Source organism: Anser anser (genome assembly GCF_964211835.1).
Source record: "Anser anser genome assembly, chromosome: 6".
Taxonomy (NCBI): Eukaryota; Metazoa; Chordata; class Aves; order Anseriformes; family Anatidae; genus Anser; species Anser anser.
The window spans coordinates 23,014,812-23,027,894 of NC_139726.1; the positions used below are offsets into that span (position 1 = coordinate 23,014,812).

Genomic DNA, 13,083 nt, shown 5'->3' on the forward strand with positions numbered 1-13,083 from the left:
GAATGCAGATAAGTACCATTTTATATATTCAAGCTACATAAAAAGAGCAATCTTTTTTTAATGATCGCCGGTAGCACTTCATTGCAAGTGGTTCCAAGAAAAAATGAAAGAGTTACTGTATGCAATCTATCTACAGTAAACTGCAGCTGCAAAGGTGTTAGATACACATTCATGACCCTTAGCAAGCTAAATCTTTTTGATACACATAATAAAATGTCATTTAGGGCAATATCTGATTTCCAGAATTATATTAGGTAAAATGAAAGGTTGGGACAAATTCTATTCATTTTTTTTCAGGTTTTAATTCTTAGCCCAAGCACACAAACCGTATCAAAACAACTCTATGCTTTACCATATATCATGTCAAATATATAACAAATGCAACCACGTATCATTGTATATATCTGATATATCACATCGATATCCTCCAGCAAAATAATAATGTCACTCGCTGCCTTTTTCCAGGAAACTTTGTGCTGAAAATCCCTTGTAACACGTTATTGGCAGCAGCTCCTTTCCTCTCAGTTTCCAGCTGTCCAATGGGGTATGCCAAGTCACAGCAGGACCTGAGGAGTGTTTGTATTCAACTGTGGCACTGCACTTTATGGAGATTTTCCTTGTACATTGTGCACTTGCAGACAAGCGGGATTTCCAGGACCCAGCAGGGGCTCCCCGGTGTTTATGCTGAGGTGGTTAGCTAGTTGGCAAATTGCTTTGGGCCAGAAACGTGTGACAGAGGAAAATGTATTGCATTAGCTTTTCTATCAATAACATCTTAACGCTGCCTTATAATGCAATTGCTTTCATGCTGATCCTGTCTCCTAATTTTAATTTTAGGATTGATTGGATTTTGCAATCAGGCGTCTTTGGCAATGTTGGGAAGAAAAGCCCTTTCCTTCTTTCTTTTAAATAAGGTGCTATTAAAAATATAAGCAACAAAATATAAACCACTCCAGCTGCTCTAGTAAGCCATTGACTGATATGTATTTGTACTGATTTGGAAAACATATAATCTTTTTGATATATATGTTGTAATCATTTTAAGATGACTTAAAATAATTTATTCTTTTAGATTTTACTCTGCCATGCACAGTGGAGCAGCAATTTGCAGGACGATTTGAGTCCTGCAGGATATTTAGTAGATTTGTAAGAGGTCCAGAAAGGAGGGCACTGCAATGCTCAGCAGACAGAAAAGCTAATTTATACTTCTGTGGTGGTTATCATTCAGGGACTTCCAAGTGTTATTCACATATCGTGGACTTACGCTGACCTCGTTTACACTGACTGTACTTCTACGGTGCAGTAGTGCAAGTTGTGATCAGGAGACAGTTCTGCTTGCATTAAGACTTACATCAGCGTAAGAGGTAAAGCTGGGGAGCTTTAGGGTCATTTAAAATAAAAGTAATCAATAAGCTAGAGTTGAACTTTATTAAGAAAATAATTTAGGGAGTATTTAAAAAAAAAAACTTTAAGTGATATTGTCAAGGGTACTCAGATCTAAAAAAATGTTTAGATATTTCCAAATTCTGAGGGAAAATGAATACGTATATGCTAAGCAGGAGCACTGTGCACATAACAAGGCTCTGTCAATTTAGGACGCGCTGGAGCTCGTCAGATAATGCTGCTTTCTAATAAGCTTAGCATCCAAATCGCCTGACTTGGAAGTCCTTTCACATGAAACATTCCCCCGGCTTGTAAGGGGAGCTGCATGCACAAAAGATCAGCAGCAGAACGCGTACTTCTATATTTGTTTATATTTGTATAGCAAATAGAGTAACGACAAAATACTTTTCATGACCTGAGGTGAGAAATAACAGCTACCAGCGACCGCCATGCAAAAGAAAAGAGTGGGAATGCATATTATATAACACCGGGCATCTCACACTGTGTTATTAAAAACAAATGGTTTTGGTACTCAGCTGGGCCGTGCCGTCAGCTCTACATTCCTTGTTTGAGCGATTTGGTCGTGCGGGACAAATGACCACACGTGGGCTGCCTGAATTATACCACAGGAGAGAAGCAGCGTGAGGATTCCCATCGATATAATTACAAACAGCAACTACTTAGCACAGCTTGGGGTGACAAACCAGGCTTTCGCCAAAACAAATTTCGCCAGAACAAATTTCTTCAGCCAGACCAGAGGCATTTCAATGCTATAGATGTTACTGTCTGTGCGCGCCCAGCAAGCCGAGCACGGAGGGCTTCCTGTGGCCAAGCATCCCCAGAAGAACCGCAAAGTTGTGCCTGCGCTCGGCACCTTCCCTCGCCGCCTGTAAAAGCACCGAGTTTGCTCGGGGGGACGGCTCCCAGAGGCCAGCCGCGGCCTTGCTGCGAGGCGCCGACAGGGGTCTCCAGCGCACCGCGGAACCGCCGCCCGCCGGGGCCGGGCCGGGGCCGCAGCGTCGGGTCCCAGCGCCGTGCGGCTGCGGCCGCTCGGGGGGTCCCACGGAGGACGGGGCCGGGAGTGCGGGTGTTTGTCCTTTTCATTTATTTATTTATTTATTTATTTTCTGGGTAGGCACCTGGGAGGGAGGGCCGTCTTTGGTCTGAGCCTGGGTACCCGAAGTTCAGGAAGATAAAAGATGCCTGTTCCAGAATGAGGCAAAGCGATGTGTGGCTTTCTGCTAGCGTGTCAAAGCCTTCCAGTTTCAGCTCGGATCAGCCGGGTATTTCCAAGAGACCTGGTACTCACTGAGTATTCAAGCGACAGAAGGCGGAAAAACTCATTTTGCTAGAGGTGATAGTAAATAATAGCGCCGTTCTGTTACCTGCATGAAACATTTGCAGTTAGTTAATTTTTAAAGTGCATGTGGAGTTTGGGTGCTCTCTCTCTCTCTCTCTCTGTTTTTTAATTAAATGATTCAGGAAGACAACTGTCCAGAAAGCTTAAGGCATTTACAAGTGGAATACAGCTCTATAGTCTGTGACAATGTACAGTGGTTGATGAGTTAGTTCTAGAGGCTTCTGAATTTTAATGATGTTGGAGATGATATTGTGTGTCCTTCAGCTTGTTAGAGTGACACTAGCACTCCATAAATCATAATACCTGTGTATTGTAAAATCAATACAAAAGTGCTATCTCAGCGCTAAACCTTAATAAGTTTTTCAGTGCTCTAACAGCTTAAACTTTGCTGTAATGCCATTGGACCTGCAGGTTAGGATCAGAGCATGCTTAATTTGTTTTGTAATAGAGACTTTTCTTTAATGAAGGACCGATTAGTAAAGCTTTGGTTGCCACTCTGGTGATCAGTTGGCAGAACAGCCTCTGCAATTAAACTCGTGTATCTCTGTCCTGAAGCAAAAAAGCAGGCTTAAACAGTCAATAAATGTTAATCCAGTCAGAACCTGTCTGTGCCTTTGAAGGCTGCCCATGAGGGGTTTTTCAAATCACATTTTTTCATCTTGTTTTAAATATGGAGGTCCCCATAGAGCTGGTACGTAGTGTACAAGGCCTCCTACTGCTCTGTAATAAGATCTGGCATACTAACAACATTCTGTACAGATCTGTCATCTTTAGGTTTGTTTGTCCCTCCCCATCCCTGCATACCTATCGGTATGTTTACTGGTTACGAGAAAAGTAATCATCATGTTTTAAATTTCATATATATGAGAATAAAAAGGTTGCTTTTAAAATCTTTATACAAAACATGTTACTACAGATGCCTGAGATTTTTATCATTTACAAATATCTCCCCCAAACTTTTCCCCATTATTGTTTTTTTGTGGGGTGATTCTCAGGGGAGGAAGTTTACATTTATATATAAACTGCAAAGCACACATGGGAAACATGGAACTGCCAAGCAACTGTCCTTAAAACAAGCAAAAAGAAAAGTTGAACCTTATTGAGATTGTTGTTGCTCTCTCTAGGATATGCTTCTCATGAAACACTGCCAGATATTTATCTAATTCTGTTTTTCATTCTTGTCTGCTTGCTTTCTTTTCCTATGAATGGGATAAAAAAAGCAAGTTGATAACTAAAAGCAGAGGGAGGGTTAGCAGAAAGTTGGCTGATAGAGTTGGGAGGGAGACATGGGTGAAAGAAAGAGGCAATTCCCAGTCTTTAAATGCTTTCCATTTGGTGAAACACAGCTTTTGCTATGAACTTCATTTCCTTCCATTTTCCTGACTATTTTCAATCTGTCCCTTTACCTGCACACATAGCTGTACATAAAGCATTAAAATACATGGGAGAGTGCATTAAATTTAGCCTAATCATAACTGGCATCCTCTTTCTGTTGCTTTGTATAATTTAGCTTTTGCTCATCATCAGGAAACTGAGAGCTTCAGATAAAAAAGATGAAGAGAGTTGTATGAGTTGCTGCATTTGAGATGGAAATTTCTTGTTAGAGAGAAAGAGAGGGAAAGGAAGGATGCCTACCTCTTTTTACAGAGGGCCAAACTCACAGCTAGCACAGTGCTCCAGCTTCCCCGGAGTCCCTGTTTCCCACCAGGGCGACTTGGGAGCGTTCGGAGGTGACAAGCTGATGCGGGGAGTGGGCAGTGGCTGCTGGGCAATGGGGCCAGTGCAGCACAAGCATAAGCAAAATTTCAGCACAGGCAGGCAAGAGCACTAATACCATGATGTGGTATTTTCTGCTGCTTCCTGCTGGCTGTCAGAATAGTACAAATCACTGAGTTGTCTTTAGTTTAAAATATGCCGAGGAAGTAATGGGCAAGGGTAGCACTGGAGGCATTATTATTAACTACATTCACATTGCTTGTAGATATGGATACACACATACATCTGCATGCTTGGTAGTTTGAAATGATTCAGTTCTGATGAAGAATATTATGAGATTTTAAAATACCAATATATACATTTTAAAAACTCCCCGCTCTCCTTTCCAGCTTTCTCAAGCCCTGCTGTTGTGAGGCCAGTCACAGGCAGTGCTGAGGCTGTGGTGTCCCTGTCCAGCCTGTGTCAGGCTGGGTCATGTTCAGCCTGAGGTACACATTTAATAACAATTTGAAGCTGAAGAATATATAAGGAATATATTTTGTCCTATTCTTTGCTATGTTTCCCTTTTCAGACTCCATCTTCAGTTCTGATCACTGAATTCAGAACAGTTACATTCAGACACAGGTACATGCCCTGACTTACCTCTTGTGCCACTTCCGATTCCAGCCTGATGCTTGCATTTCCTCGAGTAGCCAGCACTGTGCAGCCAGGATGTAGTTTGATTTTTGTCTTCCATTACTCCTGTGATCTCAGCAAAGCCACTGACAGCAGACTTTGGGTTCCTGTTCAGTCAGGTTGTGTGCAACCTTGCAGAAATCATAGAGGAGACTCTTGCTGAAGTACTAAAATCAAAACTGCTGTCTGCAGTTTTTGATTCATTAAAACATGAGCAGGGCAAGAGAAGGGAAAAAGAAAGTCAGACAGCATCTTTCAGATAAAATAGATCAAATGGATTCCAAACAGACAAAGGGTATCTTGAAATATTTGGAAGTGCTTATTCAGTGCACGAAGCTATGGAGGCCACACAGTCCTGGGAAGTGACAGCATAATAGCAAGGATACTGATGTCCTGAAAGCCCTACTAATCCACAAAAGACTTTCATAAATTATAGTCCTGAATTATAATACAACAATTGCTGCATTTTAGAATCTTTTTTGAGCAGGATGTGGTGATAAATCTTTCACATTCCTTTCCTTTCATTTTCTGACTTTCTGCCACAAAGAGCTGGGCCACATGTCCCTGCCTGCATGTAGTTAGACCTGTAGTTTAGTCAGCACATCCCAAAATTTAAGAAAGCAGGGCCAGAGCCCACAGGCTGTTGAGTATTGCTGAAAGTACTGTGGGAGCAAAGCACAATGGGATCAAATACCTCTCCAAGCAAAATGGTACATGAGATATTTGCTATCACAGAAGACCTGCTAAAGCATAAAGAAATGCATGCAGCGTTCAAAGCAGGAGAAAACTCCTGTCTTCTTGCTCACCAGGTCTCTAATAAGAAAGGGGAAAGCAAGCATGAGGATGGACAGAGGCTAATCATGGCCAGGGCTGTCAACCATCCATAATGCCTCCAGGTCTTTTCTCATGCATCTGCCTGCCTAGTCCTGCCTCACATTTAGGTGTGAACTAAATTTGCAAGGAGCTGAAGCTGGGATGAGCAGTGCCAATGTTGTGTCTTAAACTTGGATTGGAGAAGTCAGCTTCAGACCGTGTGGTCCCAAAGCTGGCTGTGTAGGGTCAGCAGGAAAGCAGTGGGTTAGGGAGCAGTGCATACCCTCTCTATTCAACGCATTCAGTTTGTTTATTTTAAAAAGTGTCTGGTCATGGGGCCAATGTTTCCTCCTGAAGGACTGGAGCTGTTTGCATAAGGGCGAGCTCTCCGTGTGTGCTGGGACTGGGCTGGGGAGGCGTGTTTGGAAGGGGGGGAGAAGGGGAGCACAGAGCACTAGATTTTGTTTGCTTTCCACTCAGTGCTAGCACTTGATGAGAAACGGAGTGATCACAGCCAGAGTGGGATAATTACTGCAAACGGGGAAAACTCCAAAAATTTAAAGAGGTCCTCAAGGTCATAAATGTAATTCAGTTTGTGCCTAAATCAGCATGTTGTGTCTCCTGTGCCCCTTCACTTTTTTTCTCGGTGGCACACTGTTAGGATGCCCATGACCGTAGGTTGAAGTCACAGCAGCTATTCAGAGCATAGGCTCCCTCAGAGCTGGAAGGGGTAAAAAGAAATTTGGGTATAATCCTTACATCAGCTACAGTAGTCTGGGCAGCCTCAATAATTGCAAGACACTCAGAGGCTCTCACAGAAACCCAGGAGCCTTTGACTGTTGTTTCAGTGGACTCCCAGGGTCAACCTTGGGTGGCTGCAGGAGGTGAAACTTTAAGTAGACTCTAGCCTTATAAAACATCAGCAGACACATACTTGAAAGCCTAATGATCAGTTTACCTTGGCTTAATTAGGTTTATGTGTTCAAGGATATCCTGGCAGGGAAAGAGACTTGCTACTCTTGGAGAAAATTAAAGCTGGAACAAAATTCTGCTGACCTGATGGAGAGCCTGAGCATGAGAGATCTCTGTGTGAGAGCCAGCACTCACGGCTGGCTCCTTGCACTCAGAGAGGTGAGCTGAGCCCAGATATCCCACTTGTTCACCAGCCATCAGCTGTCTTTTTGGGGTGTTGGCAAATCTCTGTGCTCGGGAAGCTGGTGAGCTGGCTCAGGGCTGCTTAATCGCTCTCTTTCCCTCCCTTTCAAATCTCATCCACCCCTTGCAAAAATGAGTCTATGATTAATAGATTTTTGAATTGGCTTATAATTGGTTATTCTACTCTATAATATTAATTTTCATCTTCAACTGTTCATTGATTGAAGAATACTGGATGTGGATTGTTAGTTTTCTTCGTGACACTACATTGAAGAATGATTTGGAGAATATGTTAGTGCATACTGATGACATTTTCTACCTCCTAAGTGTTTTTACAGTATTTTTCTTATTTGCTGTCCTGGAAGAAGTGAAGCTGGCTGCTGTGGCTAGTATTTTTTGCATTTTTTTTTAAAATAAACAACTGTTATAAAAGTGCTAAAAAAAATCAAAACATGCGAACAAATTTAAACCACATGAAAATGAGGAAGATACACCTGAAGAAAAATAAGCCAGCTATGGCCATCTTACCAGCCTTTCTGATCTCCTTTCCACTTCCACTTCTCTCTCCATGCCACAGTATTTCCAGCTGCATGGTAGCAGGTATCCGGACTGAGGCATTTCTACAGACCACAGTGAGGCTGAAATAGAAGAATTTGTAACAAGATTATTGATGCTACCCAATTCACTTCAAAGTTTGTGGGCATGGCTGGGGTATGCCACACTTTTAACCAATGCACCATGTTGGTCCATAACACAGATATTTAATGAATGCTGGCTGATGACCCACAACCGTAAGAGATCCCTCAGGTCCTCCCGTGGCATGAGCCTCGGAGAGGCTGACTTTGTCACCACCATATGCACTGGGGAGGAAATTGTCAATGACTTCCCCACCTGAACACTTCATGGCTTTGACACCCCTGCAGCTCGGGGGTACCCTAGTCCTCCCTGTGGCACAGTTGTTCCAAGGACACCTTGAATACCTGCGCCCTCATTTGAACTGCTCTTGCGGGGCCCTTTCCATCAAAGCTGCTGGATGATGTCTCTCCTGGAGTCAGGATCACGCTCTGTGAAATAAGATCAATGTGCAAGTGCAGAAACCTGCTTTCAAACTTTCCTTGAGATGGTTTAATTTAAAACAAAAAAGTGTCACGAGGCTGTATGCTTCTCACCTCAAACATTCATACTTTTAACAATTAACTCGCTGCGAGAGACTGCCAAAGAATGTAACTGCACTCATTTAAACATTGGTTCCTTTTATTACTGTCTTCCAAGAAGTAGCAAAACTAATTTAAATGAAAATTTGTATTTAGGAAACAATCAACAAACCACACACATAACCACATGTACAGCTCGACGTGCTGCTGGGGTGAACCAAGGCATGCCAAGCTGCAGCCTGAAGCTAATTTTTTACAGCCGGGTTATAAAGCCCTGAAAAGGGGGTTTTATTGTGGAAATGCTGACAGAACCATACTGGTGCTACTGGCTGCCTTTCTAATTAGTCCAAAGAATGGAAAGTTATATTTTGCAATATGTGGTAAGCACTATTGTCCTGATGTTGCTGGTTTATGCCAGAACTACGGGCTTAATTTGGTGTTATATATTCTATTACAAGTTTGAAAAGGCGACTTGGACCCTTTTACTGTCTTGAAATGTGAGTGCTTTCAGGCAGCAATCTTGATTTGTACTTTCAATTATATAAATATTAAAAGGTGCAGTTTGGATTTGTTTTTGGTGACAGTAGTAGATTCCTGCTGTGTTCAGTCTACTTTGAAGAAGATGTGGAGTCCACATGGCGTTTCTTGCATGTTTTCCAGAGACTACTTTTAAATTCCTTCAATAAAAGTTACTTTTATTCCTGTTTAAGTGTTTTGCGGTAATGTTTACAGAGAAACATCCTGCCAGCAGACTAACGTAAATAAAAGACAGGACACCAGTAACATAAAACACATCATTTTACTACTGTTCCCCACCACCTGCACTCCCCCTCTCTGCCAGAGCTCCCCGCTTGTAATTGTGCCTACCTGGCCTGGCTGCCACTGGTTTCAGTGAAGGTGGCAGAGGCTGTTTACCCTGCCACCCCATCACTTTTTACTGCAAGGTTGCCCCGGTATCATTGCGATAAGGCAAATTCTGCACTTTGCCATCCCTTCAGGATCAGTTGACTTGTTTTAAGCTAAGACTCTATTACTATGCATCCTATTGTAGTACTTAACCAGCTCTTGTCTTGCACCCGCCTATGCTGGCCACCCTACAACAGGTAACAAAAGAACAGTCTAAAGGTAGGGCAAACACAAGGGAAATGGATAGATGCAATTATCAGATTACACACACATGACATACCAAGCATATCTTAAAAACATGCATAATTATAGGAAAATGAGCCAACCCACTGATTTAAATGAGACAACTACGTGATTAAGTGCTGTGCTCTGCTTTCATTTTGCTAATTTGTTTGTTTGTTTTTCTCCAAATACAGTACCTAAGATATCTTGAAAATGTTACTCACTGTTGCTATATAAATGCTGCTGCTGCTAGTGTTAGCGAGCTGGGGCTGGGCACAGTCTTGTGCATCAGGGGACAGTTATATTAAGGTTCCAAATGTCTCTGTATATTTATTTTAAATATACTATTGTTCTTTAAAGTGCCTACAAATCCCTATTAGTTATTACACAGTCAGAATAAGTTCTTGTATTTACGCGTGAAATCAAGCCATGGTGAATTCCTCTCTTGTTTCAGGATAAAACTTATTTAACAACAATGCCTCCTGTTGTAGTCAACATCATTCTACTCAGCATTACTGGGCTTAATTGAGTGACAATAAGAAATTAATCCATCCTCTTCCTTCCAATCCCCACTTTTTACCCCTATCTATTTTTGCAAGGAGTACCTTTTTGTGGTACTTGACAGTAATGTAAAAGCTTCAATATATAGTACGTATATATTTATATAGTATAAAAGTTCAATATATAGTACGTCTGCTGAGATTACACTAAAAGCAACAGTGGATTATTTTCTAAATGGTAATCCTTAACAAGAAGTTTTGTGCTTGTTCAGCAAAGCAAGGTCTCCATTTCCGTCCTTCTTTGTATTTCATTTGCTGCAGGGAGACAGCCTCTCAGGAATGACCTGATGGGATGAAACATCAAGGTTTGACTCAACCAGATCTGACCCAACAAGCAGCGCTTAGAATTAGATCACAGTCTCTGCATGCATTAAGACCTACAGCCTACAGTAACTCTGTTAGACTGCAGAGCAGCTAGGCTGGCTCTGATTGAAATTACCATTTTGATGCTCTGACCTTCAGATCTCTTAACAAAGCAGAAAACGACCTGTCCACTTGTCCTTCTGGCTCTGGTGAGGCAGAGTGGCATCAGCTCCAAGCCAGTGCAATATTTAACTTAATCCATGCTCCCAAATACAGCACCAAGACAACAACAACAAACTTCAAAGAACACAATTCTTACTTACAAAAGGGACTGCTGCCACTGCCACAAGTGGGTCTTCTGCAGGTCAGAGAGGGTCCTGCCAACACGTGGCCAAGCAGGCAGTAACTCGCCTCCCAGGTCAGCTCCAAAGCCCGGATGCATTTTAAAATCCACCAACAATCACACACTGCAATGCTTGCTGCAAGTGCTTTGCCCGGAGATAAGCACATACGGATGTCTGGCCACTGATGAGTTATGAGCTCCTCCTTGGAGCTTGGAGGAACTGGGAATGCAGTTTGAAAGAATTCTGTCAGAGGATGAGAGAATTCTAGCAAAGGGGAATATATATATATATTTTGGTGTTAATTTGAACTTCACATATGAAGTAGCTAGAATCAGCGAAACCTGCTTCTAGAGCTGTTACACCCCATGCCATCTCATATGGCAGAAAAAAACCCTAATCTTTGACAAATAAATCATTCCTTAAGCACTGTGTTGCCATTTGATGTTAAGTAGCAGGTGAAAGCTACTAGTCTAGTATGAAAGCATCCAGCAAAATAAACTGGATAATATCAAGTTGAAATTTGGCTTTGTTTTTCCAGAGTAAATACAGGAAAATACCCACTGTAACAGCTTTCCAGGACAGTAGATCACAAGGTTTTCTTTCAACCAAGAAATAATAATAAATAAATAATATCATACTACATGCAAATAGACTGAACCATACAACACCCATTTCCTTGCCAGATGTCCTCACAAAAATAAATAGCCTTTCCACATATCCTGAAATCCAAAGTAAGAAAAGTAAAACAATTATCCAAGGTCTACTGTCAAAACAACAACAACAAAAACTGGAGAACTATTAAAAGTGAATTGAGAAGGCTGGTAAAAATAAAGATAAAACAGAGACATGAGAAAACATTTTGTGTTGTGCTATCCATGAAGCTGATAACTGGGTCTTATTTATTAAACATTTGCATTATTACAACTCAAAGATATTGTTGATTTTCATGAGAATTGGCAAATGCTTTTACTGCTTTGTAAAATAGTATTGAATTGTACTCTATAAATCTAATCTGTATATAGATTTGTAAGGTGTTCACCCACATATTTATAAGCATGTATAATTAATTTTGAGCTGTACCAATGTTCTCCTAGTGAAGAACAAATCTGGGAAAATTCAGCCAACCTAGTTTTGTTAATATAAAAATCTGTTAAGTTGCAATTTAATATGTCTAAATATCTTTGGTCTGGAAGTCCCATAAGAGCTGAACTTCACGTGAGATTTCCAGTAATTCCTGGTTTCAGCCATGTGGAAATAGGCTATAAGCAGCTTTCCCATGCTATTTACTTTTCCAGATCAAACTAGTAAGAATGATAATAATTAGCATTTTTACTATGGTATATTGTCGAAGTGGATGAAAAATGTGGATAAATAAGCACTGAAGAATTGTCTGAAACATCTTAATATAACAGCAAACAGATGATCAAACTCTTTTGAACATTAAAAGAGGCTCTGGTCTTGTTTGATTCACTTTCAGCCAAGGTTCAGTTTAGTTTGTGGCTAATCTCAGCTGAATGCAGGTTGACCCATGATGAAGACCACCGGGTTAGGTGCACGTTTAGACTTTTCATACTCACCAAAACGTTAGACAGCATCATTTCCCAGGTAAAATTCCCATTTGTACATACCTTGTAGCCATCACTCTTGCTGCCAACAACTACCTGGGCAGGAACAGGAGCCGTGACAGCTCTGGTGGCTTCCTGCTTGCTTTGCACAAGCAGGAACACCAGCAGCACTGTAAGGAGAGACGGGCTTCTCTCTCCCGTGTCTTTGCCAGGTCCTGACCAAGGGACTCCCCATCGTACCCATGACCTGCAAGGGACCAGCAGTCTGAGGCCAGCAGGGAAATAAATTGCTTTTTAAAATACCCTCATGCTTTGTTCTTGGAGAAGTATTTTCTGCTTTCACTGATATCAATCACACATAGCAAGATACCTTTGTGGGCCCAAAATTAAAGCAAAGCATGTCTGTTATATGCCTTTTTTTTTTCCTTGAAAATTTGTTTTATATCTGAGACTTCTCAGGAAGAGAGTGAGCCATAAAAATTTTATGTGTATATTAGAATGTTAAAAGCACTGTAGTAACAAGCCCTGAGTTTTAAATAAAATATAAGTACTGAATCCTGTATTAGGAACTGTGTAGCGGAGTCTCAGAGGCTCACTCTGGAAATTAAGGATCACTAGCTCTAAACCCAAATAAAACACAGGGAGCTGGGAACACCAGAGGGACTACCAGCAGTAGCTTTGCATACACAATGAGTTCAGGTGATCATGAATGACAGACTCACCCAACACAAACTGGATTTGGAAGTTGCAAGTAACCATGCATGGGGTCAGCAGGGCAGTGGGGACACCAAGAGCCCAGAGAAATGAGAACAGGCCTAAAACAAGAGATGCTGCACAGAGGTACCTCAGAATGACCCGTCTGTCCTGGTAATGGAGCCTGCAGCAGAGCTTCCCCAGCAGATAATAGCCAGAACGTCCAAATGATAG

General features: G+C 41.6%; 1 protein-coding gene across 1 annotated transcript in view; it reads right to left on the bottom strand.

Annotated features, from left to right (window-relative positions):
- Positions 1-214: 214 nt before the first annotated feature.
- The window catches only part of LOC310901799 (uncharacterized protein), a 143,060-nt gene continuing 130,191 nt past the window's right edge, over positions 215-13,083 (bottom strand). The window contains exons 22-28 of the mRNA XM_083842200.1: positions 12,220-12,403; positions 10,571-10,810; positions 8,083-8,166; positions 7,631-7,740; positions 5,102-5,265; positions 3,839-3,942; positions 215-2,768 (exon numbers count right to left, since the gene is read on the bottom strand). Coding sequence (XP_083698326.1) covers positions 10,781-10,810; positions 12,220-12,403 — 214 coding nt within the window. The 3' untranslated portion in view covers positions 215-2,768; positions 3,839-3,942; positions 5,102-5,265; ... (1 more) ...; positions 8,083-8,166; positions 10,571-10,780. The remainder of the gene's footprint in view (positions 2,769-3,838; positions 3,943-5,101; positions 5,266-7,630; positions 7,741-8,082; positions 8,167-10,570; positions 10,811-12,219; positions 12,404-13,083) is intronic.